Here is a 21,103-nt window from a genome sequence, read left to right as displayed (position 1 = left end):
CACGAGCAATGGACATCGGTGGAAATCTGTATTTTGGTCTGATGAGTCCAAATGTGAGATTTTTGGTTCCAACCGCCGTGTCTTTGTGAGACGCGGTGTGGGTGAACAGATGATTTCCGCATGTGTGGTTCCCACAGTGAGGCATGGAGGAGGAGGTGTGATGGTGTGGGGATGCTTTGCTGGTGACACTGTCTGTGATTTATTTAGAATTCAAGGCACACTTAACCAGCTTGGCTACCACAGCATTCTGCAGCGATACGCCATCCCATCTGGTTTGGGCTTAGTGGGACTATAATTTGTTTTTCAACAGGACAGTGACTCAACACACCTCCAGGCTGTGTAAGGGCTATTTGACCAAGAAGGAGAGTGATGGAGTGCTGCATCAGATGACCTGGCCTCCACAATCACCTAACCTCAACCCAATTGAGATGGTTTGGGATGAGTTGGACCGCAGAGTGAAGGAAAAGCAGCCAACAAGTGCTCACCATATGTGAGAACTCCTTCAATACTGTTGGAAAAGCATTCCAGGTGAAGCTGGTTGAGAGAATGCCAAGAGTGTGCAAAGCTGTCATCAAGGCAAAGGGTGGCTATTTGAAGAATCTAAAATATAAAATATATTTTGATTTGTTTAACACTTTATTGGTTACTACATGATTCCATATGTGTTATTTTATAGTTTTGATGTCTTCACTATTATTCTACAATGTAGAAAATAGTAAAAATAAAGAAAAACCCTTGAATGAGTCGGTGTTCTAAAACTTTTGACCTGTAGTGTATATATATATATATATATATATATATATATATATATATATATATATATAGAGAGAGAGAGAGAGAGAGAGAGAGAGAGAGAGAGAGAGTGATAGAGAGAGAGAGAGAGAGAGAGAGAGAGAGAGTGATAGAGAGAGAGAGAGAGAGAGAGAGAGAGAGAGAGAGAGAGAGAGAGAGAGAGAGAGAGAGAGAGAGAGAGGAGAGAGAGAGAGAGAGAGAGAGAGAGAGAGAGAGATGGGGAAAGAAGTGACAGGCAGAGTTGTGACGTCACCCACAGCTGTTCTCTACAAACACACAGACACACAAAGGGAGAGCTGAGGGAATGAGACCGAGAGAGGGCGAGAGGGGGTGAAAGCTAGAGAGGGGGAGACGGACAGAGAGGATGTGGAGAAGAGCGATGGAGAGATGAAGCGAGGGTGTGAAGGAAGCGATAGTTGTAAAGAAGGGAGGAGAAAAGAGAGGGATGTGGGAGTGTTTGGAGGCGAAAACAGGAAAGATGTACAAGTGTGAGGATAGGATACAGGTCATAAGATGAGGAAGTACAACTGGCCCCTAGATAATAATAGCCTGGTAACCTCCTACTGTTGCTAAAGGCTACAGGGTGAGTCAGGGAGTTATTCACCCCATGTTCTCAATTCAATTCAATTCATTTCAAAGGGCTTTATTGGTATGGGAAACATATGTTTACATTGCCAAAGCAAGTGAAATAGATAATAAACAAAAGTGAAATAAACAATAAAAAAATAACAGTAAACATTACTCTCACAAAAGTTCCAAAGGAATAGAGACGTTTCAAATGTCATATTATGTCTATATACAATGTGCAAATAGTTAAAAGTACAAAAGGGAAAATAAATCAACATAAATATGGGTTGTGTTTACAATGGTGTTTGTTCTTCACTGGTTGCCCTTTTTCTTGTGGCAACAGGTCACAAATCTTGCTGATGGGATGGCACAGAGTGGTATTTCACCCAAGATATGGGAGTTTATCAAAATTTGATTTGTTTTGTGGGTCTGTGTAATCTGAGGGAAATATGTGTCTCTAATATGGTCATACATTTGGCAGTAAGTTAGGAAGTGCAGCTCAGTTTCCACCTCATTTTGTGGACATAGCCTGTCTTCTCTTGAGAGCCAGGTCTGCCTGCGGCGGCTTCTCTCAATGGCAAGGTCAGTTGGGTCAGTCACAATGGTCAGGTATTCTGCCACTGTGTACTCTCTGTTTAGGGCCAAATAGCATTCTAGTTTGCTCAACTTTTTATTTATTATTTCCAATGAGTCATTATCTTTTTGTTTCTCATGATTTAGTTGGGTCTAATTGTGTTGCTGTCCTGGGGCTCTGTGGGGTCTGTTTGTGTTTGTGAACAGAGCCCCAGGACCAGCTTGCTTAGGAGACTCTTCTCCAGGTTCATCTCTCTGTAGGTAATGGCAGGTTATGGAAGGTTTGGGAATCACTTCCTTTTAGGTGGTTGTAGAATTTAAAGGCTGTTTTCTGGTTTTTATAATTAGCAGATATCGGCCTAATTCTGCTCTGCATGCATTATTTGGTGTTTTACATTGTACACAAGGATATTTTTGCAGAATTCTGTAGCTAGCTACAGTACATGTCTTAACAAAAGACTCCACTATGCAAGTATCCATTTCAATAGATTGTCACTGCAACTGTTGATAGACATACTAGCTGGTAAATTCACTCTGGCTATGTACTCCGATTTCAGACCACGGGTAAGATAGTCTAGCTAGCTACATTTTCAGATATTACACGTTTCTAATTTTGACATAAAGTATTTTCATTTCAAGTTAAAGTGTACTGTTAGCTAGCTAACGTTAGCTGGCGGGTTCACTAACTAACATTACGTCATGTGTTGGGATACATTGTTTCCCTAGCTAGCTATCGAGCTACATGTCTTAACAAATGACTCTCATCTTAGTGTGCCAGAGCGCAGAATAACTGATGAATTTACGAACAATCAACACCCGTTGAATATGGCCGCTGTCAGTAAACGTCGGCAAAAATCGTGATTAAATTGTTGCCAACAGCACAGTTACAGTCACCAGTGGGGTGTTCTCTCATTATGTGTCTAGAAGTAGCTAGCCAATGTTAGCCAGTTAGCTTGTGTGCTTGACTGTTGTTGTGAGGTCAGAACGTTCTGATCAACCCTACTCATTGGCCAGAGCATCCAGTGTGCCTTCTGAACGTGAAACGCTCTGAATTTACGAACGGACAATCTGACAGCACAGTTGCAGTCACCAACGCTCATAACAGCCTAACCAGCTCTGCTAGGGCGAGTAATGTTCAGTGAGCTGTTCTCTCTCACTTAGATGTCTGGAAGTAGCTAGCAAGTTAGTACAGAATGCTCAGATGAACCCTTAAAGAGATGGGTGGGGCTAAAGCTTAAGAGGGTGTGACCGATGCTGAATGGGTGTAGACAAAGATGGGCTCTCCAGTAGTAGTACCAAAACATTCAAAGGCCATTTTCTCAAAAGTGAGTTTACAAGTTTATCAACTTTCAAAGCAAAATTACTTTCCCATTGTTCCTCAACTGTAGTGTATGATATACCATTTTGTAGCTCTGAGTCTCTAATTTTATCCAATGTAAAAACACAATTTCAAATATTGCTTCATAAGACCGATTTGAGCCGGTCGGTCACATATATTGTTTAGGTTTTCTACTGCCAGGTTTACTCCTTCACTATTATAGTGAAACATTTTGTCCAGGAAGTTGTCTAAAATGGATTGAATTTGTTGTTGCCTAATTGTTTTTTGGTAGGTTTCCACACTACTTTCCTTCCATCTATAGCATTTCTTAATATTATTCAGTTCCTTTGGATTTGATGCCACATGATTGAGTATTGCTCTGTGCAAGTAGACTGTGACTTTGCTGTGATCTGATAGGGGTGTCAGTGGGCTGACTGTGAACGCTCTGAGAGACTCTGGGTTGAGGTCAGTCTACAGTACTACTGCCAAGAGATGAGCTATAGGTGTACCTACCGCAGGAGTCCCCTCGAAGCCTACCATTGACTATGTACATACCCAGCGTGTGACAGAGCTGCAGGAGTTGTGACCCGTTTTTGTTGGTTATGTTGTCGTAGTTGTGTCTAGGGGGCTCACTCACTCACTCACTATCCCTCTCTGTCTCAAACCCCCCTCTCTTTCAGGCTGAATCAGACTGGAAATGCCAACAGTGAATTTAGGGCAACCCTACAAGTAGGAATCTTTTCTAATTTTAACTATAACAACGTTGTAATTCCAAGTTACTACATACTTTACATATTACCATGATTAAAACACATACGTTTGTAAGTTTGTCATGCATCGTAGAGTTGTCAAATAATTTAGAGTAGGACCAATAATAGGGGCAACACATGTTTTCTTATCTTTTCTTTTATAAAGCACTAGCTAGCTCATAGCTCAGTGAATAACTACTGTATTTGAGTGTCAATTGAAGATGATGTTCTGAATTACTCTGTTCATGCCAATCTACAGTGGTCCTATGGTTAATTAATGCCATAGAGAAAGCTTCATATTATTATTATTATTAGGAAGTGTCATGTAACAATGTTCTACACAGTAGATACTCCATGCCATTCACATCAACACACACATGCACACACACACCCACACGCACCCCCCCACACACACACACACACACACACTGAAATAACACACACGGAGGACATTGTCTTGATAAAGATACCCAGACCTTTCTTCATGATTACTTTAAGCAACACATGTATATATTCAGTGGGATGCGTTGCTGCTCGTGAATGTATCATTGAATTGAATGTTTCCATTGATGTGTGGGCAGTGTTGGAAAAAGCAGCCGCATCAATATTACATTGAGGAGAGAGAGGGGCACTGAATCACTAGCTTCTTTGACAGCTGCTTCTCCATCTCATTAGCATTGTGTGCGTGTGTGTCACAAAGATGTGTGTGTGTGTGTGTGTGTGTCTCCGTGTGCATGCCCCATAGGACTCACTTCAGATGTGTCCTTTAATAGCTTACATACCCAGACTCTTTCTCCCCTCTCCCGCCCCTCCACTGGAAATGCTGCATTAACCCTAAACCATCAGCTATCTGCTTCACTTCCTACTTCACAATCTGGAACTCTCTCCAGTACCGCTTGTCTGAACTATTTTCCTCTCCCTGACCTTACATCTCTCCTATCATCCTCCTCTTATCCTCCTCTTTTCCTCGTCTACCTCTCCAGCTGCTTTTTCCTCCTTTTGGGTATCCCACTCTCTCTCATCCCTCTCTCTCATCCCTCTCTTTCATCCCTCTCTCTCATCCCTCTCTCTCATCCCTCTCTCTCATCCCTCTCTCTCATCACTCTCTCTCATCCCTCTCTCTCATCCCTCTCTCTCATCCCTCTCTTTCATCCCTCTCTCTCATCCCTCTCTCTCATCCCTCTCTCATCACTCTCTCTCATCCCTCTCTCTCATCCCTCTCTCTCATCCCTCTCTCATCCCTCTCTCTCATCCCTCTCTCTCATCCCTCTCTCTCAACCCTCTCTCATCACTCTCTCTCATCCCTCTCTCTCATCACTCTCTTTCATCCCTCTCTCTCATTCCTCCCTCTCATCCCTCTCTCTCATCCCTCTCTCTCATTCCTCCCTCTCATTCCTCCCTCTCATCCCTCTCTCTCATCCCTCTCTCTCATTCCTCCCTCTCATTCCTCCCTCTCATCCCTCTCTCATCCCTCTCTCTCATCCCTCTCTCTCAACCCTCTCTCATCACTCTCTCTCATCCCTCTCTCTCATCACTCTCTTTCATCCCTCTCTCTCATTCCTCCCTCTCATCCCTCTCTCTCATCCCTCTCTCTCATCCCTCTCTCTCATTCCTCCCTCTCATCCCTCTCTCTCATCCCTCTCTCTCATCCCTCTCTCTCATTCCTCCCTCTTATTCCTCCCTCTCATCCCTCTCTCATCCCTCTCTCTCATCCCTCTCTCTCATCCCTCTCTCTCATCCCTCCCTCTCATCCCTCTCTCTCATCCCTCTCTCTCATCCCTCTCTCTCATCCCTCTCTCTCATTCCTCCCTCTCATCCCTCTCTCTCATCCCTCTCTCATCCCTCTCTCTCCTCCCTCTCTCTCATCCCTCTCTCTCATCCCTCTCTCATCCCTCTCTCTCATCCCTCTCTCTCATCCCTCTCTCATCCCTCTCTCTCATCCCTCTCTCATCCCTCTCTCTCATCCCTCTCTCTCATCCCTCTCTCTCATCCCTCTATCACATCTTCTCTTTCTCTTCACACTCAGACACTCTAACTCCCGCTCATCTCTCCCACGCCTCTCTGTCATGTCCTTCTGTATTTTTTTTATCACTCATATCTCCATCTTTTTCCATATGTTTGTCTCTCTTTCCCTATCCCTCACGCATTCTCTCTCTCTGTCCCTCCCTCCATCTCTCACCCCCTCACTCTCTCTACCTCTTCTTCTCTCTCTCCCTCTCTCTATTCCCCTCTCTCTGGGTCGATGATGACCCTGGTTGTTTTATCCTAGATGGGATGTACTCTGACAGGGCTGCAGACTGCATGCAGGAGGTCAAAGGTCAGATAGTAGGCTTAAACGGAGCGCATCGACCGGCCTGCCGGCGGACCCTGTGGCTCATCATAACTTCCCCTCCTTGCCTGTTCAGCTTGGGTTTATACAGAGAGAGGCACAGCCAAGCCCAGACCAAAGGAACACAACACATTGAGTCCATGCATAGATTGTAAAGCATTTTGATAGGGTCAAATAAGTTCAAACACTCAACTAGTCCAGAGGAGTGTGATGTCATAATCATACAGTGGGGAGAACAAGTATTTGATACACTGCCGATTTTGCAGGTTTTCCTACTTACAAAGCATGTAGAGGTCTGTAATTTTTATCATAGGTACACTTCAACTGTGAGAGACGGAATCTAAAACAAAAATCCAGAAAATCACATTGTATGATTTTTAAGTAATTAATTTGCATTTTATTGCATGACATAAGTATTTGATCACCTACCAACCAGTAAGAATTCCGGCTCTCACAGACCTGTTAGTTTTTCTTTAAGAAGCCCTCCTGTTCTCCACTCATTACCTGTATTAACTGCACCTGTTTGAACTCATTACCTGTATAAAAGACACCTGTCCACACACTCAATCAAACAGACTCCAACCTCTCCACAATGGCCAAGACCAGAGAGCTGTGTAAGGACATCAGGGATAAAATTGTAGACCTGCACAAGGCTGGGATGGGCTACAGGACAATAGGCAAGCAGCTTGGTGAGAAGGCAACAACTGTTGGCGCAATTATTAGAAAATGGAAGAAGTTCAAGATGACGGTCAATCACCCTCGGTCTGGGGCTCCATGCAAGATCTCACCTCGTGGGGCATCAATGATCATGAGGAAGGTGAGGGATCAGCCCAGAACTACACGGCAGGACCTGGTCAATGACCTGAAGAGAGCTGGGACCACAGTCTCAAAGAAAACCATTAGTAACACACTACGCCGTCATGGATTAAAATCCTGCAGCGCACGCAAGGTCCCCCTGCTCAAGCCAGCGCATGTCCAGGCCCGTCTGAAGTTTGCCTCCTTCCCTCAGTAAGAGCATTGAAGATGGGTCGTGGCTGGGTCTTCCAGCATGACAACGACCCGAAACACACAGCCAGGGCAACTAAGGCCAATAGCATAGTCAGTGTAGTCAGCTCAGCCATACCCATTGAGACTGTGTCTGTGCCTCGACCTAGGTTGGGCAAAACTAAACATGGTGGTGTCCACCCTAGCAATCTTATTAGGATAAAGACCTCCTCCATTCCTGCCATTATTGAAAGAGATCGTGATACCTCACATCTCAAAATAGGGTTACTTAATGTTAGATCCCTCACTTCAAAGGCAGTCATAGTCAATGAACTAATCACTGATCATAATCTTGATGTGATTGGCCTGACTGAAACATGGCTTAAGCCTGATGAATTTGCTGTGTTAAATGAGGCCTCACCTCCTGGTTACACTAGTGACCATATTCCCCGTGCATCCCGCAAAGGCGGAGGTGTTGCTAACATTTACGATAGCAAATTTCAATTTACAAAAAAAAAAATGACGTTTTCATCTTTCGAGCTTCTAGTCATGAAATCTATGCAGCCTACTCAATCACTTTTTATAGCTACTGTTTACAGGCCTCCTGGGCCATATACAGCGTTCCTCTCTGAGTTTCCTGAATTCCTATCAGACCTTGTAGTCATAGCAGATCATATTCTAATTTTTGGTGATTTTAATATTCACATGGAGAAGTCCACAGACCCACTCCAAAAGTCCTTCGGAGCCATTATCGACTCAGTGGGTTTTGTCCAACATGTCTCTGGACCTACTCACTGCCACAGTCATACTCTGGACCTAGTTTTGTCCCATGGAATAAATGTTGTAGATCTTAATGTTTTTCCACAAAATCCTGGACTATCGGACCACCATTTTATTACGTTTGCAATCGCAACAAATAATCTGCTCAGACCCCAACCAAGGAGCATCAAAAGTCGTGCTATAAATTCTCAGACAACACAAAAATTCATTGATGCCCTTCCAGACCCCTTCTGCCTACCCAAGGACGTCAGAGGACAAAAATCAGTTAACCACTTAACTGAGGAACTAAATTTAACCTTGCACAATACCCTAGATGCAGTTGCACCCCTAAAAACGAAAAACATTTGTCATAAGAAACTAGCTCCCTGGTATACAGAAAATACCCGAGCTTTGAAGCAAGCTTCCAGGAAATTGGAACGGAAATGGCGCCACACCAAACTGGAAGTCTTCCGACTAGCTTGGAAAGACAGTACCGTGCAGTACCGAAGAGCCCTCACTGCTGCTCGATCATCCTACTTTTCCAAATTAATCGAGGAAAATAAGAACAATCCAAAATTTCTTTTTGATACTGTTGCAAAGCTAACTAAAAAGCAGCATTCCCTAAGAGAGGATGGTTTTCACTTCAGCAGTGATAAATTCATGAACTTCTTTGAGGAAAAGATCATGACCATTAGAAAGCAAATTACGGACTCCTCTTTGAATCTGCGTATTCCTCCAGGGCTTAGCTGTCCTGGATCTGCACAGCTCTGCGAGGGCCTGGGATCGGGAGAGACACTTAAGTGTTTTAGTACTATATCTCTTGACACAATGATGAAAATAATCATGGCCTCTAAACCTTCAAGCTGCATACTGGATCCTATTCCTACTAAACTGCTGAAGGAGCTGCTTCCTGTGCTTGGCCCTCCTATGTTGAACATAATAAACAGCTCTCTATCCACCGGATGTGTACCAAACTCACTAAAAGTGGCAGTGATAAAGCCTCTCTTGAAAAAGCCAAACCTTGACCCGGAAAATATAAAAAACTATCGGCCAATATCGAATCTTCCATTCCTCTCAAAAATTTTAGAAAAAGCTGTTGCGCAGCAACTCACTGCCTTTCTGAAGACAAACAATGTATACGAAATGCTTCAGTCTGGTTTTAGACCCCATCATAGCACTGAGACTGCACTTGTGAAGGTGGTAAATGACCTTTTAATGGCGTCAGACCGAGGCTCTGCATCTGTCCTCGTGCTACTAGACCTTAGTGCTGCCTTTGACACCATCGATCACCACATTCTTTTGGAGAGACTGGAAACCCAAATTGGTCTACACGGACAAGTTCTGGCCTGGTTTAGATCCTACCTGTCGGAAAGATATCAGTTTGTCTCTGTGAATGGTCTGTCCTCCGACAAATCAACTGTACATTTCGGTGTTCCTCAAGGTTCCGTTTTAGGACCACTATTGTTTTCACTATATATTTTACCTCTTGGGGATGTTATTCGAAAACATAATGTTAACTTTCACTGCTATGCGGATGACACACAGCTGTACATTTCAATGAAGCATGGTGAAGCCCCAAAATTGCCCTCGCTAGAAGCCTGTGTTTCAGACATAAGGAAGTGGATGGCTGAAAACTTTTTACTTTTAAACTCGGACAAAACAGAGATGCTTGTTCTAGGTCCCAAGAAACAAAGAGATCTTCTGTTAAATCTGACAATTCATCTTGATGGTTGTAAAGTCGTCTCAAATAAAACTGTGAAGGACCTAGGCGTTACTCTTGACCCTGATCTCTCTTTTGACGAACATATCAAGACTGTTTCAAGGACAGCTTTTTTCCATCTACGTAACATTGCAAAAATCAGAAATTTTCTGTCCAAAAATGATGCAGAAAAATTAATCCATGCATTTGTTACTTCTAGATTAGACTACTGCAATGCTCTATTTTCCGGCTACCCGGATAAAGCACTAAATAAACTTCAGTTAGTGCTAAATACGGCTGCTAGAATCCTGACTAGAACCAAGAAATTTGATCATATTACTCCAGTGCTAGCTTCCCTACACTGGCTTCCTGTTAAGGCAAGGGCTGATTTCAAGGTTTTACTGTTAACCTATAAAGCGTTACATGGGCTTGCTCCTACCTATCTTTCCGAGTTGGTCCTGCCGTACATACCAATACGTACGCTACGGTCACAAGACGCAGGCCTCCTAATTGTCCCTAGAATTTCTAAGCAAACAGCGGGAGGCAGGGCTTTCTCCTATAGATCTCCATTTTTATGGAACAGTCTGCCTACCCATGTGAGAGACGCAGACTCGGTCTCAACCTTTAAGTCTTTACTGAAGACTTATCTCTTCAGTAGGTCATATGATTGAGTGTAGTCTGGCCCAGGAGTGTGAAGGTGAACGGAAAGGCTGGAGCAACGAACAGCCCTTGCTGTCTCTGCCAGGCCGGTTCCCCTCTCCACTGGGGTTCTCTGCCTCTAACCCTGTTGCAGGGGCTGAGTCACTGGCCTGCTGGTGCTCTTTCATGCCGTCCCTGGGAGGGGTGCGTCACTTGAGTGGGTTGAGTTACTGACGTGATCTTCCTGTCTGGGTTGGCGCCCCCCCCCCCCCTTGGTTTGTGCTGTGGTGGAGACCTCTGTGGGCTATACTCGGCCTTGTCTCAGGATTGTAAGTTGGTGGTTGGGGATATCCCTCTAGTGGTGCGGGGGCTGTGCTTTGGCGGAGTGGGTGGGGTTATATCCTTCCTGTTTGGCCCTGTCCGGGGGTTTCTTCGGATGGGGCCACAGTGTCTCCGGACCGCTCCTGTCTCAGCCTCCAGTATTTATGCTGCAGTAGTTTATGTGTCGGGGGGCTGGGGTTAGTTGGTTATACCTGGAGTACTTCTCCTGTCTTATCCAGTGTCCTGTGTGAATTTAAGTATGCTCTCTCTAATTCTCTCGTTCTCTCTTTCTCTCTGAGAACCTGAGCCCTAGGACCATACGTCAGGACTACCGGGCATGATGACACCCTGCTGCCCCCAGTCCGCCTGGCCTTGCTGCTATTCCAGTTTCAACTGTTCTGCCTGCGGCTACGAAACCCCTACCTGTCCCAGACCTGCTGTTTTCAACTCTAAATGATCGGCTATGAAAAGCCAACTGAGAGACCTGAGCCCTAGGACCATACGTCGGGACTACCGGCCGTGGTGACTCCTTGCTATCCCCAGTCCGCCTGGCCTTGCTGCTATTCCAGTTTAAACTGTTCTGCCTGCGGTTATGGAACCCCTACCTGTCCCAGACCTGCTGTTTTAAACTCTAATGATCGGCTATGAAAAGCCAACTGAGATTTATTCCTGATTATTATTTGACCATGCTTGTCACTTATGAACATTTTTGAACATCTTGGCATGGTTCTGTTATAATCTCCACCCGGCACAGCCAGAAGAGGACTGGCCACCCCTCATAGCCTGGTTCCTCTCTAGGTTTCTTCCTAGGTTTTGCCTTTCTAGGGAGTTTTTCCTAGCCACCGTGCTTCTACACCTGCATTACTAGCTGTTTGGGGTTTTAGGCTGGGTTTCTGTACAGCACTTCGAGATATTAGCTGATGTAAGAAGGGCTATATAAAATAAAATTGATTGATAAGGAGTGGCTCCGTAATAAGCATCTCAAGGTCCTGGAGTGGCCTAGCCAGTCTCCAGACCTGAACACAATAGAAAATCTTTGGAGGGAGCTGAAAGTCTGTATTGCCCAGCGTCAGCCCCGAAACCTGAAGGATCTGGAGAAGGTCTGTATGGAGGAGTGGGCCAAAATTCCTGCTGCAGTGTGTGCAAACCTGGTCAAGACCTACAGGAAACGTATGATCTCTGTAATTGCAAACAAAGGTTTCTGTACCAAATATTAAGTTCAGGTTTTCTGATGTATCAAATACTTATGTCATGCAATAAAATGCAAATTAATTACTTTCAAATCATACAATGTGATTTTCTGGATTTTTGTTTTAGATTCCGTCTCTCACAGTTGAAGTGTACCTATGATAAAAATTACAGACCTCTACATGTTTTGTAAGTAGGAAAACCTGCAAAATCGGCAGTGTATCAAATACTTCTTCTCCCCACTGTATATTAGTTGACTACATCATTGTTATGTAAGCATCAATGTCTGTTTACATATTAATGTTAAAGGTTATCATTACCCATCTTACCATCGTGGTTGGGGTTGCCCAGGGTCCAGGGTTCGTCTGAGTCAAAGTGGGTGTCCCCACCGATTCCGGGGCCCGGGAAGTAGGCGTGGGCCAGGAAGCCCCCCTCGCCGTCGAAGGGCGAACTGTCGCCGTGGAAACCCGAGGCAAAGATGATGGTGATGTCCACGTCCTTCTTGGTCCTCTCCAGGTCGCTGTAGGGGACGGCCTCGAAGCGGAGCGGCGTCACGTTCTGCCACACATCGAACGCCCGCCGGATGGCGTCATGGGTCTCCTCCGCGCCCACCTTGGGTGTGACGTTCTTTATGCTGTGGCAGGGGAAGAGGATAGAGGATGGTAGGGGTTAGGCCACACATACTGTGACCCCGTATATCATAACATAGCCTTGGTATTTCAGAGATACCATACATTCTTTAATTAAACCATAAATAGCACATTAACACACACATTCCATATTGTAACATATTATAATGTACCATAGCATACAGCAACACACCACCCATACCAAGTCGTACTACCGAAAAGTGAAGTATAAAAAGGGACTCTGAGAGAGAGTGTGCATCCCAAATGGCACTCTATGCCCCATGGGCCCTGGTCAAAAGTAGTGCACTATAAAGGAAATAGGGTGCCATTTGGGAGGCAGCCAGAGATGCAGCTGAGTCCTCTCCTGCTGTTTGGACTGCTATAGCCAGGTGTTGAGAGAAGAACTAGAGGATTTCCTGATTTCCTGTCCCTGGAATTTTCTTTCTAATTAAGGATTATACACAGCTGACTGCGTCACAAGAGCACCAGCAATCTGCATCTCCAATGGCACCCTACTCCCTATTTAGTGTACTACTTTTGATCAAGGCCCAAAGTGCTCTGGTCAAAAGTAGTGCACTATATAGGGAATAGGGTTTAATTTGGGACGAAGCCTCAGTCTGGCTTGGCCAATCTCCATACCCTCTTCACCTTAGTCACGCCTAAAATACGGGAAAGAGGGGCACTTTGAATTTAAACTTATTTTTCCTTCTCAACATTGCACTTAAGCATCAGGTTTCATCTCCAGTTCTTCTCTTGAGCAGAAGTGGATGAGTGAAGTAGAGAAATCAGACACTAGCTACATTTCTACTGAAGTTAGCTAGTACTCTGGGGCTCATTGTGTTTGTAAAGCCACTCCAGCCCCATGGTGTGCTTTCTTCTATTGAAGGAATCTAAACTGTTAAGGTCGGCTGAGTGTTCATCTCATCTGCTCTTCTGAAGTGATGCCTGCCTCAAAGAAATATTTATGTGAATCAATATCTAATTTTCTCTCTTTGGAGATCATCTGCTCTCTCTCGCTCTCTTGGTTTCTCTCTATCTGTTTCTCTCTGTCTATCTGTCTCTCTTTCTCATCTTGGCTCTTGTGTGTTTACTCTTCTCCACTCTTGCTCTCTGTTTCTTGTCCCCTTCTTTCTTTCCTCTTTCTCTAATTCTTTCAGGCAACATAAAAAACATGGTGAATCTATTGTCTTGTGCTCCTTCTATATCTATTCCTAGGGAGTTTACAGTATCAGCATAGTATAAGCTGAGAGTTGAGCTAACGGCTCAGCAGCTCAGTGGTGATCTTTGACATCTCTCTCTATCTCTCCTCTCCAGACTCACAGTCCTCATGGCTATCTTTTCTTACAGATGGAACTGCTGGACTGTGTATGCTTCCAGTCAGCATTCCAGCATTCTATCTCCCCTGCCTCTCTCTCTCTCTCTCTCTCTCTCTCTCTCTCTCTGTTGCTCTCTCTCTCTCTCCCTCTCCCTACCTATATCCTCTCGCTTTCTCTCTCTCTATCTCTCTCTCACTCTCTCTCTCTGTCTCTCTCTCTCTCTCTCTCTCTCTCTCCCTCTTTCTCTTTCTCTTTCTCTCTCTCTCTCTGTCTCTCTCCCTACCTCTATCCTCTCTCTCTCTCTCTCTCTCTCGCTTTCTCTCTCTCTCTCCCTACCTCTATCCTCTCTCTCTCTCTCTCTCTCTGTCTCTCTCCATCTCCCTACCTCTATCCTCTCTCTCTCTCTCTCTCTCTCTCTCTCTCTCTCTCTCTCCCTCAGACCTTCTCAGACCTCTACAGAGGCCTCTGGTTAGGCAGAAGGCAGTAGGCTGTTGTTTGAGGAGCTTGTTAATCGTCTATTGTCTCTCAGTGTTACGACAGTAAACACACAAAATACAACAGAAACCCAAACAGATGACAAGACGAGTAAATCTTTGATTTTACAGCACCCCTACTCTCCTTCTCCCTCTCTTGCTCTCTCTCTCTCTCTCTCTCTCGCTCTCTCTCTCTCTCTCGCTCTCTTTTCCTCTCTCTTCATCTGTCTCTTGGGTCAGAAGCTGTTACTCTAACTGAAAATGAAAGAAGTCTTGTTTATTTATTCCCAGGGGGACATTTGCCACCAAGGTGTCTCTCTAATCCGCCGCTGGTTGGATTGAACTTTGACTGTCTGCAGCTGTCCGTCGTCACATGATGACTCTCTGGGCTCTCTGAGGCACAGCTTGATGCTGAGGTACTCTGAGGCCACACACTCATGATGTCATTATGAGGAACACAACTACCCAGGCAGAGTGTCCCGTGATTGGTTGTTTCAGTCAGAAACGTGTCATTCTGACGAGTGATTGGCTGTTAGCGTCAGAATTGTGTCGTAATCTTCAGTGCCGTTGAATGAACACCATGACTAGTATACTTGATGGGTGGTCCTCTTAGGTTAGATCTTAGTGGAAGATTGTGGGTGTTGATTGCAGTGTGGTTTGTGAATCAGTGGTCCATAACTGGAATGTAACAGGAACTTTACAATTGTTAACTAAGGTTATTGTTCTAGAATCTCCAGTATATCAGATTTGGATGCACTCTGCGGTATGCCAAACAAAATCAAGCAAACAGGGAAAAATATGTCCCTGAAATACATATCAGCTGATCGAGCAAACTTGATACAGCGGCTGTAGAACCACTTTCTCACGGACACTGAGATTAGATGTAAGAACTCTCCACTCTGCAGTCTACATAAATAGGCTAAGTGTCCTTGTTTTACCTTGTCTAACAATGTAATGACTCCTACACCTCACCTCACCTCACCTAAAATATTAAACCTATACGGCTATGACCACTTAAAATATTAAACCTATACGGCTATGACCACTTAAAATATTAAACCTATACGGTTATGACCACTTAAAATATTAAACCTATATGGCTATGACCACTTAAAGAATAAAAGGCAAAGAGAAAGTGCACTTACATTTTTTTTAAAACAGTTTCACCCCTTTAGCCTAATTTAGTAATACAGTATGCATTTTCTGCAACACTGAAGGGCCAAACAAATAGGAGTTCCTGCCATTGTCTCCACTCAGTTTGTTAAAGTTACCCAAAGAGTACAAATCGTTGTTGCTGACAATAAACTGCTTGGGAGTCAGAAGCATACAGTAGAGAGAGCGGGGAGAGAGAGAGTAGTGTATGGATGCATGTTGTTTTAATGAGGGTGAGCTATAAGACTGTACACTACCTCCATACTCCATGCTGGGAGAGTTATGGGGATGCTAGGGCTAATTATCACCTCCCTACCATTAGCATGTGCCTACTATATGTCAATGAATGCACATGTCCAGTACCAACAGAGAGAGGCACAATCACTTAACTGGCAAACACCCAGACTTCCACTCAAGTTACATGGATACACAGCCTCTCTCATAGAAAAACATCAAGACAATACATTGCAGAGCAGAAGTGGATGGGATAGTTAGGATGATGGGACATGGTAGACAGAGGACGGATGTGACTTTATCCCCATCTGGCCAGCCCAGCTACTGGAGACAACCACACACACACACACACTCTCCCTCTGCCCTCGTCCTCACACACTCCCTCTCCCAAAATGTTGTATCTCGTTATATAACCATAATCTGACTCAGCTTTCCGCTCTGTATCGCTACCTCTGTCTCTCTCAGTCCTGTTTCTGTCTCTCTCTCTCTCTCTCTCTGTGTCTCCCTCTCTTCATCTCACTCTCTCTCTTTCTCTCAGTGTTCTATAAGCATCAGGTCATTGTATCTAACATAGGATTTCATATACTGTATAATACTGTACATTACAGTTCTACTGCAGCACTCTCCTCTCCCTCATCTCTCCTCTCCTCTCCCTCCCTCATCTCTCCTCTCCGTCATCTCTCCTCTCCCTCCCTCATCTCTCCTCTCCTCTCCCTCCCTCATCTCTCCTCTCCCTCCCTCCCTCCCTCCCTCCCTCATCTCTCCTCTCCTCTCCCTCCCTCATCTCTCCTCTCCTCTCCCTCCCTCATCTCTCCATCTCATTCCTGCCATTGCTACAGTTCATGAGTGGGTCACAGATTCCAGATTGTAATCAGGGTTTTGGTAATACTGTTCATATCTATCCTTCAAGGCAGACAAAAATGTAAATTCTTTTTTATTCTGAAGCTCAAGGATTAGTCCATAAAGTCTGGGATTGGGGGCAGTTATACTGTTGTACAGTACATTTTAAAATGTAGGGCCAGGCAGAGACCTATATTTGATCTGGTATTGCAAAAATTACATTACAATTTTTACATATATTTATTGGTATTTAGCTTTAAAGTCTGATATGTGTTATTGAGTAATGATATTTTGAGACATGGGTGTAATCCTATCTGATGTAGTGTGGACACAGCCTAAGAGTACCCCTCAATAACATAACAACGTGGCATATGGTCTTTACTAAACTCTACAACTACCGACCATGTACATGGTTAGATTACGCCTGAAAATAGATTGTTGAAAGAATGAGATAGAGAGAGATAAAAGGAGCGTGAAAAAAGGAGGAGAAGAAGAGGATCGCGAGGAGTGGCTTCAATGTTCAGATTAAAGAAGAATGACATGGTAGCTGTCCTTCTAATGTGTGTGTGTGTCTGTCTGTCTGTCTGTCATTCTGTCTGTCTGTCTGTCTGTCTGCAAGGCTGGATGCAAGTCAGACTGTTGTATAAAAAGAGAGCGGGAGGATTGTGATATCTAATGAGTTGAGTAAGGCTGCTAGTTAAGTTTGTAGAGAGGACACGAGAGGGTATTCTACCTCTGGTCTAGCCAGGTTTCAGTATAGGACTTGTTAAGGCAGGAGATGTATAGCTAGTAGCTAGGGGAAAACTAAACTGTGCTTCTGGGGTTATTTTTCTTTATCTACAGTGCATTCGGAAAGTATTCAGACCCCTTGACTTTTTCCACATTTTGTTACGTTACAGCCTTGTTCTAAAATTGATGAAATCGTTTTTTCCCCCTCATCAATCTACACACAATACCCCATAATGACAAGCAAAAACCAAATAATGAAAAAGAAAAAACAGGTTTGTAGAAATTTTTGCAAATGTATAAAATAAAATAAACTGAAATATTACATTTACATAAGTATTCAGACCTTTAACTCAGTACTTTGTTGAAGAACCTTTGGCAGCAATTACAGCCTTGAGTCTTCTTGGGTATGACGCTACAAGCTTGGCACACCTGTATTTGGGGAGTTTCTCCCATTCTTCTCTGCAGATCCTCTCAAACTCTGTCAGCTTGGATGGGGAGCGTCGCTGCACAGCTATTTTCAGGTCTCTCCAGAGATGTTCGATCGGGTTCAAGTCTGGGCTCTGGCTGGGCCACTCAAGGACATTCAGAGACTTGTCCCAAAGCCACTAATGCGTTGTCTTGGCTGTGTGCTCAGGGTTGTTGTCCTGTTGGAAGGTGAACCTTCGCCCCAGTCTGAAGTCCTGAGAGCTCTGGAGCAGGTTTCCGTCAAGGATCTCTCTGTACCTTGCGCCGTTCATCTTCCACTCGATCCTGACTAGTCTCCCAGTCCCTGACGCTGAAAAACATCCCCACAGCATGATGCTGCCACCACCATGCTTCACCGTAGGGATGGTGCCAGGTTTCCTCCAGACGTGACGCTTGGCATTCAGGCCAAAGAGTTCAATCTTGGTTTCATCAGATCAGAGAATCTTGTTTCTCATGGTCTGAGTGATTTTGGTGCCTTTTGGCAAACTCCAAGCGGGCTGTCATGTGCCTTTTACTGAGGAGTGGCTTCCGTCTGGCCACTCTACCATACAGGCCTGATTGGTGGAGTGCTGCAAAGATGGTTGTCCTTCTGGAAGGTTCTCCCATTTCCACAGAGGAACTCTGGAGCTCTGTCAGAGTGACCAAATGGGTTCTTGGTCACCTCCCTGACCAAGGCCCTTCTCCCCGATTGCTCAGTTTGGCCAGGCGGCCAGCTCTAGGAAGAGTCTTGATGGATCCAAACTTCTTCCTTTTAAGAATGATAGAGGCCACTGTGTTCTCAATTTCGAGTCTCATTGCAAAGGGTCTGAATATTTATGTAAATAAGGTATTTCTGTTTGTTTTTTTATAAGTGTGCAAACATTTCTAAAAACCTGTTTTTGCTTTGTCATTATGGGGTATTGATTGTAGATTGATGAGGTATGTTTTTAATTTAATCAATTTTATAATAAGGCTGTAACGTAACAAAATGTGGAAAAAGTCTAGGGGTCTGAATACTTTCCTTACTGTACAATATAATATAGTGTATCGTTGCTGTCTGCTGAAAAATATAACTCAAATGTATTTATTTTTGTACATGTTTTGAAAGCAATGTACTCAATGTACTGTATGAGTACTCTAGGACCAAGAGAATATATTCGAAATAGCTTCTGATGTTTCGTAATTGTATGTTCGTTAATGGGAAAATATGGCAGTTTTAAAAAGTCCCTGAAAAGTTTCTGTTTTGGAGGGTTTCATCAGACAACGACCAATATAATACAGTATATGCAACTTAACTGTAGCTTTTTATCCAAAGCGACTTACAGTAAATAGAGTGAATCCCTTTGTAGTATGTGATCCCTGCGGGTATTGAACCCAACGACCTTAGTGTTGTTAGTGTCGTGCTCTTACCAACTGAGCCACACAGGACCGTTCAGATATAGCCTAGCTGAGAGGTTGCCACATGTCTTCACCTAGTAAGACATTCTTATCTAGACGCATGAACAACATGAAACCTAGACACATCCTCAGGCACACGTCAGCCCCATATAGTAAAGCCCACGTTTTAAAGTACTGTATGAATTGTTTTAACCAAAAATCAATCACTAATCAACCAATCACCAACCAACCATCTAACCAACCCATCAATCAACTCACCTGTATGCGATATGCTTATGCTACCAACCAACCAACCAATCACAGACCAACCAACCAATCACCAACCAACCAACCAATCACAAACCAACCAACCAATCACCAACCAGCACACCAACCAACCAATCACCAAGCAACCAACCAACCAAGCAACCAATCAACTCACCTGTATGTGATATGCTTATGCTGCCACTTCTGCCCCGTTAGGGCGTACCGCTTTTTCCGGACACTGAATTTGGACGCCCCTCCTAGCTGGTCTGGTACACCACATCGAGGCTTCTTCATCCAGCTAGGAAGAACAGAGTGCTTGGCTGAACAAACTATGTAATGCAATCCTGTCATTACTTCCAATACACACACACACAAACACGCTTGTGGACACACACTAATCTGCAAAGAAATAGACACATAATAAGAGATATGCCTCACCTTACTGTGTTATCGCTAACATCATTATACGGAGCACAAAGAAACAGAAAATGATACTTTAGAATGCAATTTAGTCATCACATATTCCACCACATTATTGTAACTGATTTGATACACACATCATAACATTGATCTCAGCAGCAAAAAAGGTACTTGTTTGTCTAATCCTTTTAACACAACCAAACTGCACCTTCTTAGACTCCTTGTGTGCATCCCAAATAGCACCCTATTCCCTATATAGTGCACTACTTTTAATCATGCATCCTAAATGGCACCCTATTCCCTATATAGTGCACTACTTTTAATCAGAGCCCTATGAGCCCTGGAGAAAAGTAGTGCACTATATAGGAAATAGGGTGCCATTTGGGATAAAGCCATAGGGTCTCTTACACATGTTGATTGGTTCAATGAGCAGCAGAGAGACAGAAAGGCAGACAGGAAGACTGAAGCTGTCATTCCCTTTTCTAGGCTTCTAGGTTCAGAGTAATACCGTGGCATTTACCCTGACTTTGATCTGCTGGTGTAGGTGTGTCTGCTGTAAAAGAGCCCTTTGATCACATTAAAACGGGACACTTAACCCGTGTGATGCTAACTCTGTGTCTGGGAAACACTCTCGTCTGTTCTCTTCTATTCCGGAATGTCAAGCAGAGAATCAGGACAGCATTACAGGTATGTTTATAAAGGTCTGTCTGTCTGTAACTGTTTATTGGATGTTTAGGGACGTTCGTCAACCTACAATGAAGTTGGACTGCACAGAATGAATGATTTACAAAGCACCTTGCATCCCAAATAACTACTCATTATGTGATCAAGATGAATAATTATGTGCATCTTCTTTCTCAAACCGATCCCCTACAACATGCAAAGCGGTGAGACTCACTCTATAGTGTTCCTGTCCAGCGATCCTGTGATGTTGAGGCCATAGAGACGCTGCATGGCAGCGATAGCAGACTGCATGGTCTGGGCCGTCCGCAGGACCGACATTCTGGGGTCTGTAGGGGGAAGGTAGCCATACCTCTGGAGCCATGTCTGAAGAGGGGAGCGAGGGAAGGAGGGGGGAGAGAGAGAGAAAGGACACAGAGGTGAGAGGTCAGCAAATGGTCAATCTGAGTCAAATAATGTAAAATTCCAATAAGGTAGGCTTTATGTATACTACTTTATAAGAGCCATTGAAACCCACACAACCATCAAACAGTGGTGTAAAGTACTTAAGTAAAAATACTTTAAAGTACTACTTAAGTAGTTTTTTGGGGTATCTGTACTTTACTGTTGATATTTTTGACAAC

At 44.1% G+C, this 21,103-nt stretch overlaps 1 protein-coding gene across 1 annotated transcript; it reads right to left on the bottom strand.

Moving 5' to 3' along the window:
• Nucleotides 1-12,247: 12,247 nt before the first annotated feature.
• On the bottom strand, nucleotides 12,248-20,803 carry LOC311116749 (matrix metalloproteinase-16-like; the record flags this gene model as incomplete). The annotated part of the gene is made up of 3 exons (XM_084191791.1): nucleotides 20,698-20,803; nucleotides 19,555-19,677; nucleotides 12,248-12,552 (listed from the first exon to the last, which is right to left on the bottom strand). Coding segments are annotated over exons 1-3 (532 nt in total), but the record flags the coding sequence as incomplete, so codon positions are not given.
• Between the last annotated feature and the right edge of the window lie 300 nt (nucleotides 20,804-21,103).

Source organism: Coregonus lavaretus (assembly GCF_964263955.1).
Source record: "Coregonus lavaretus genome assembly, contig: HAP1_SCAFFOLD_7242, whole genome shotgun sequence".
In the NCBI taxonomy this organism is placed as follows: Eukaryota; Metazoa; Chordata; class Actinopteri; order Salmoniformes; family Salmonidae; genus Coregonus; species Coregonus lavaretus.
Note: the sequence above shows the minus strand (reverse complement) of the source record. Positions and strands in the feature narration are given on the sequence as shown.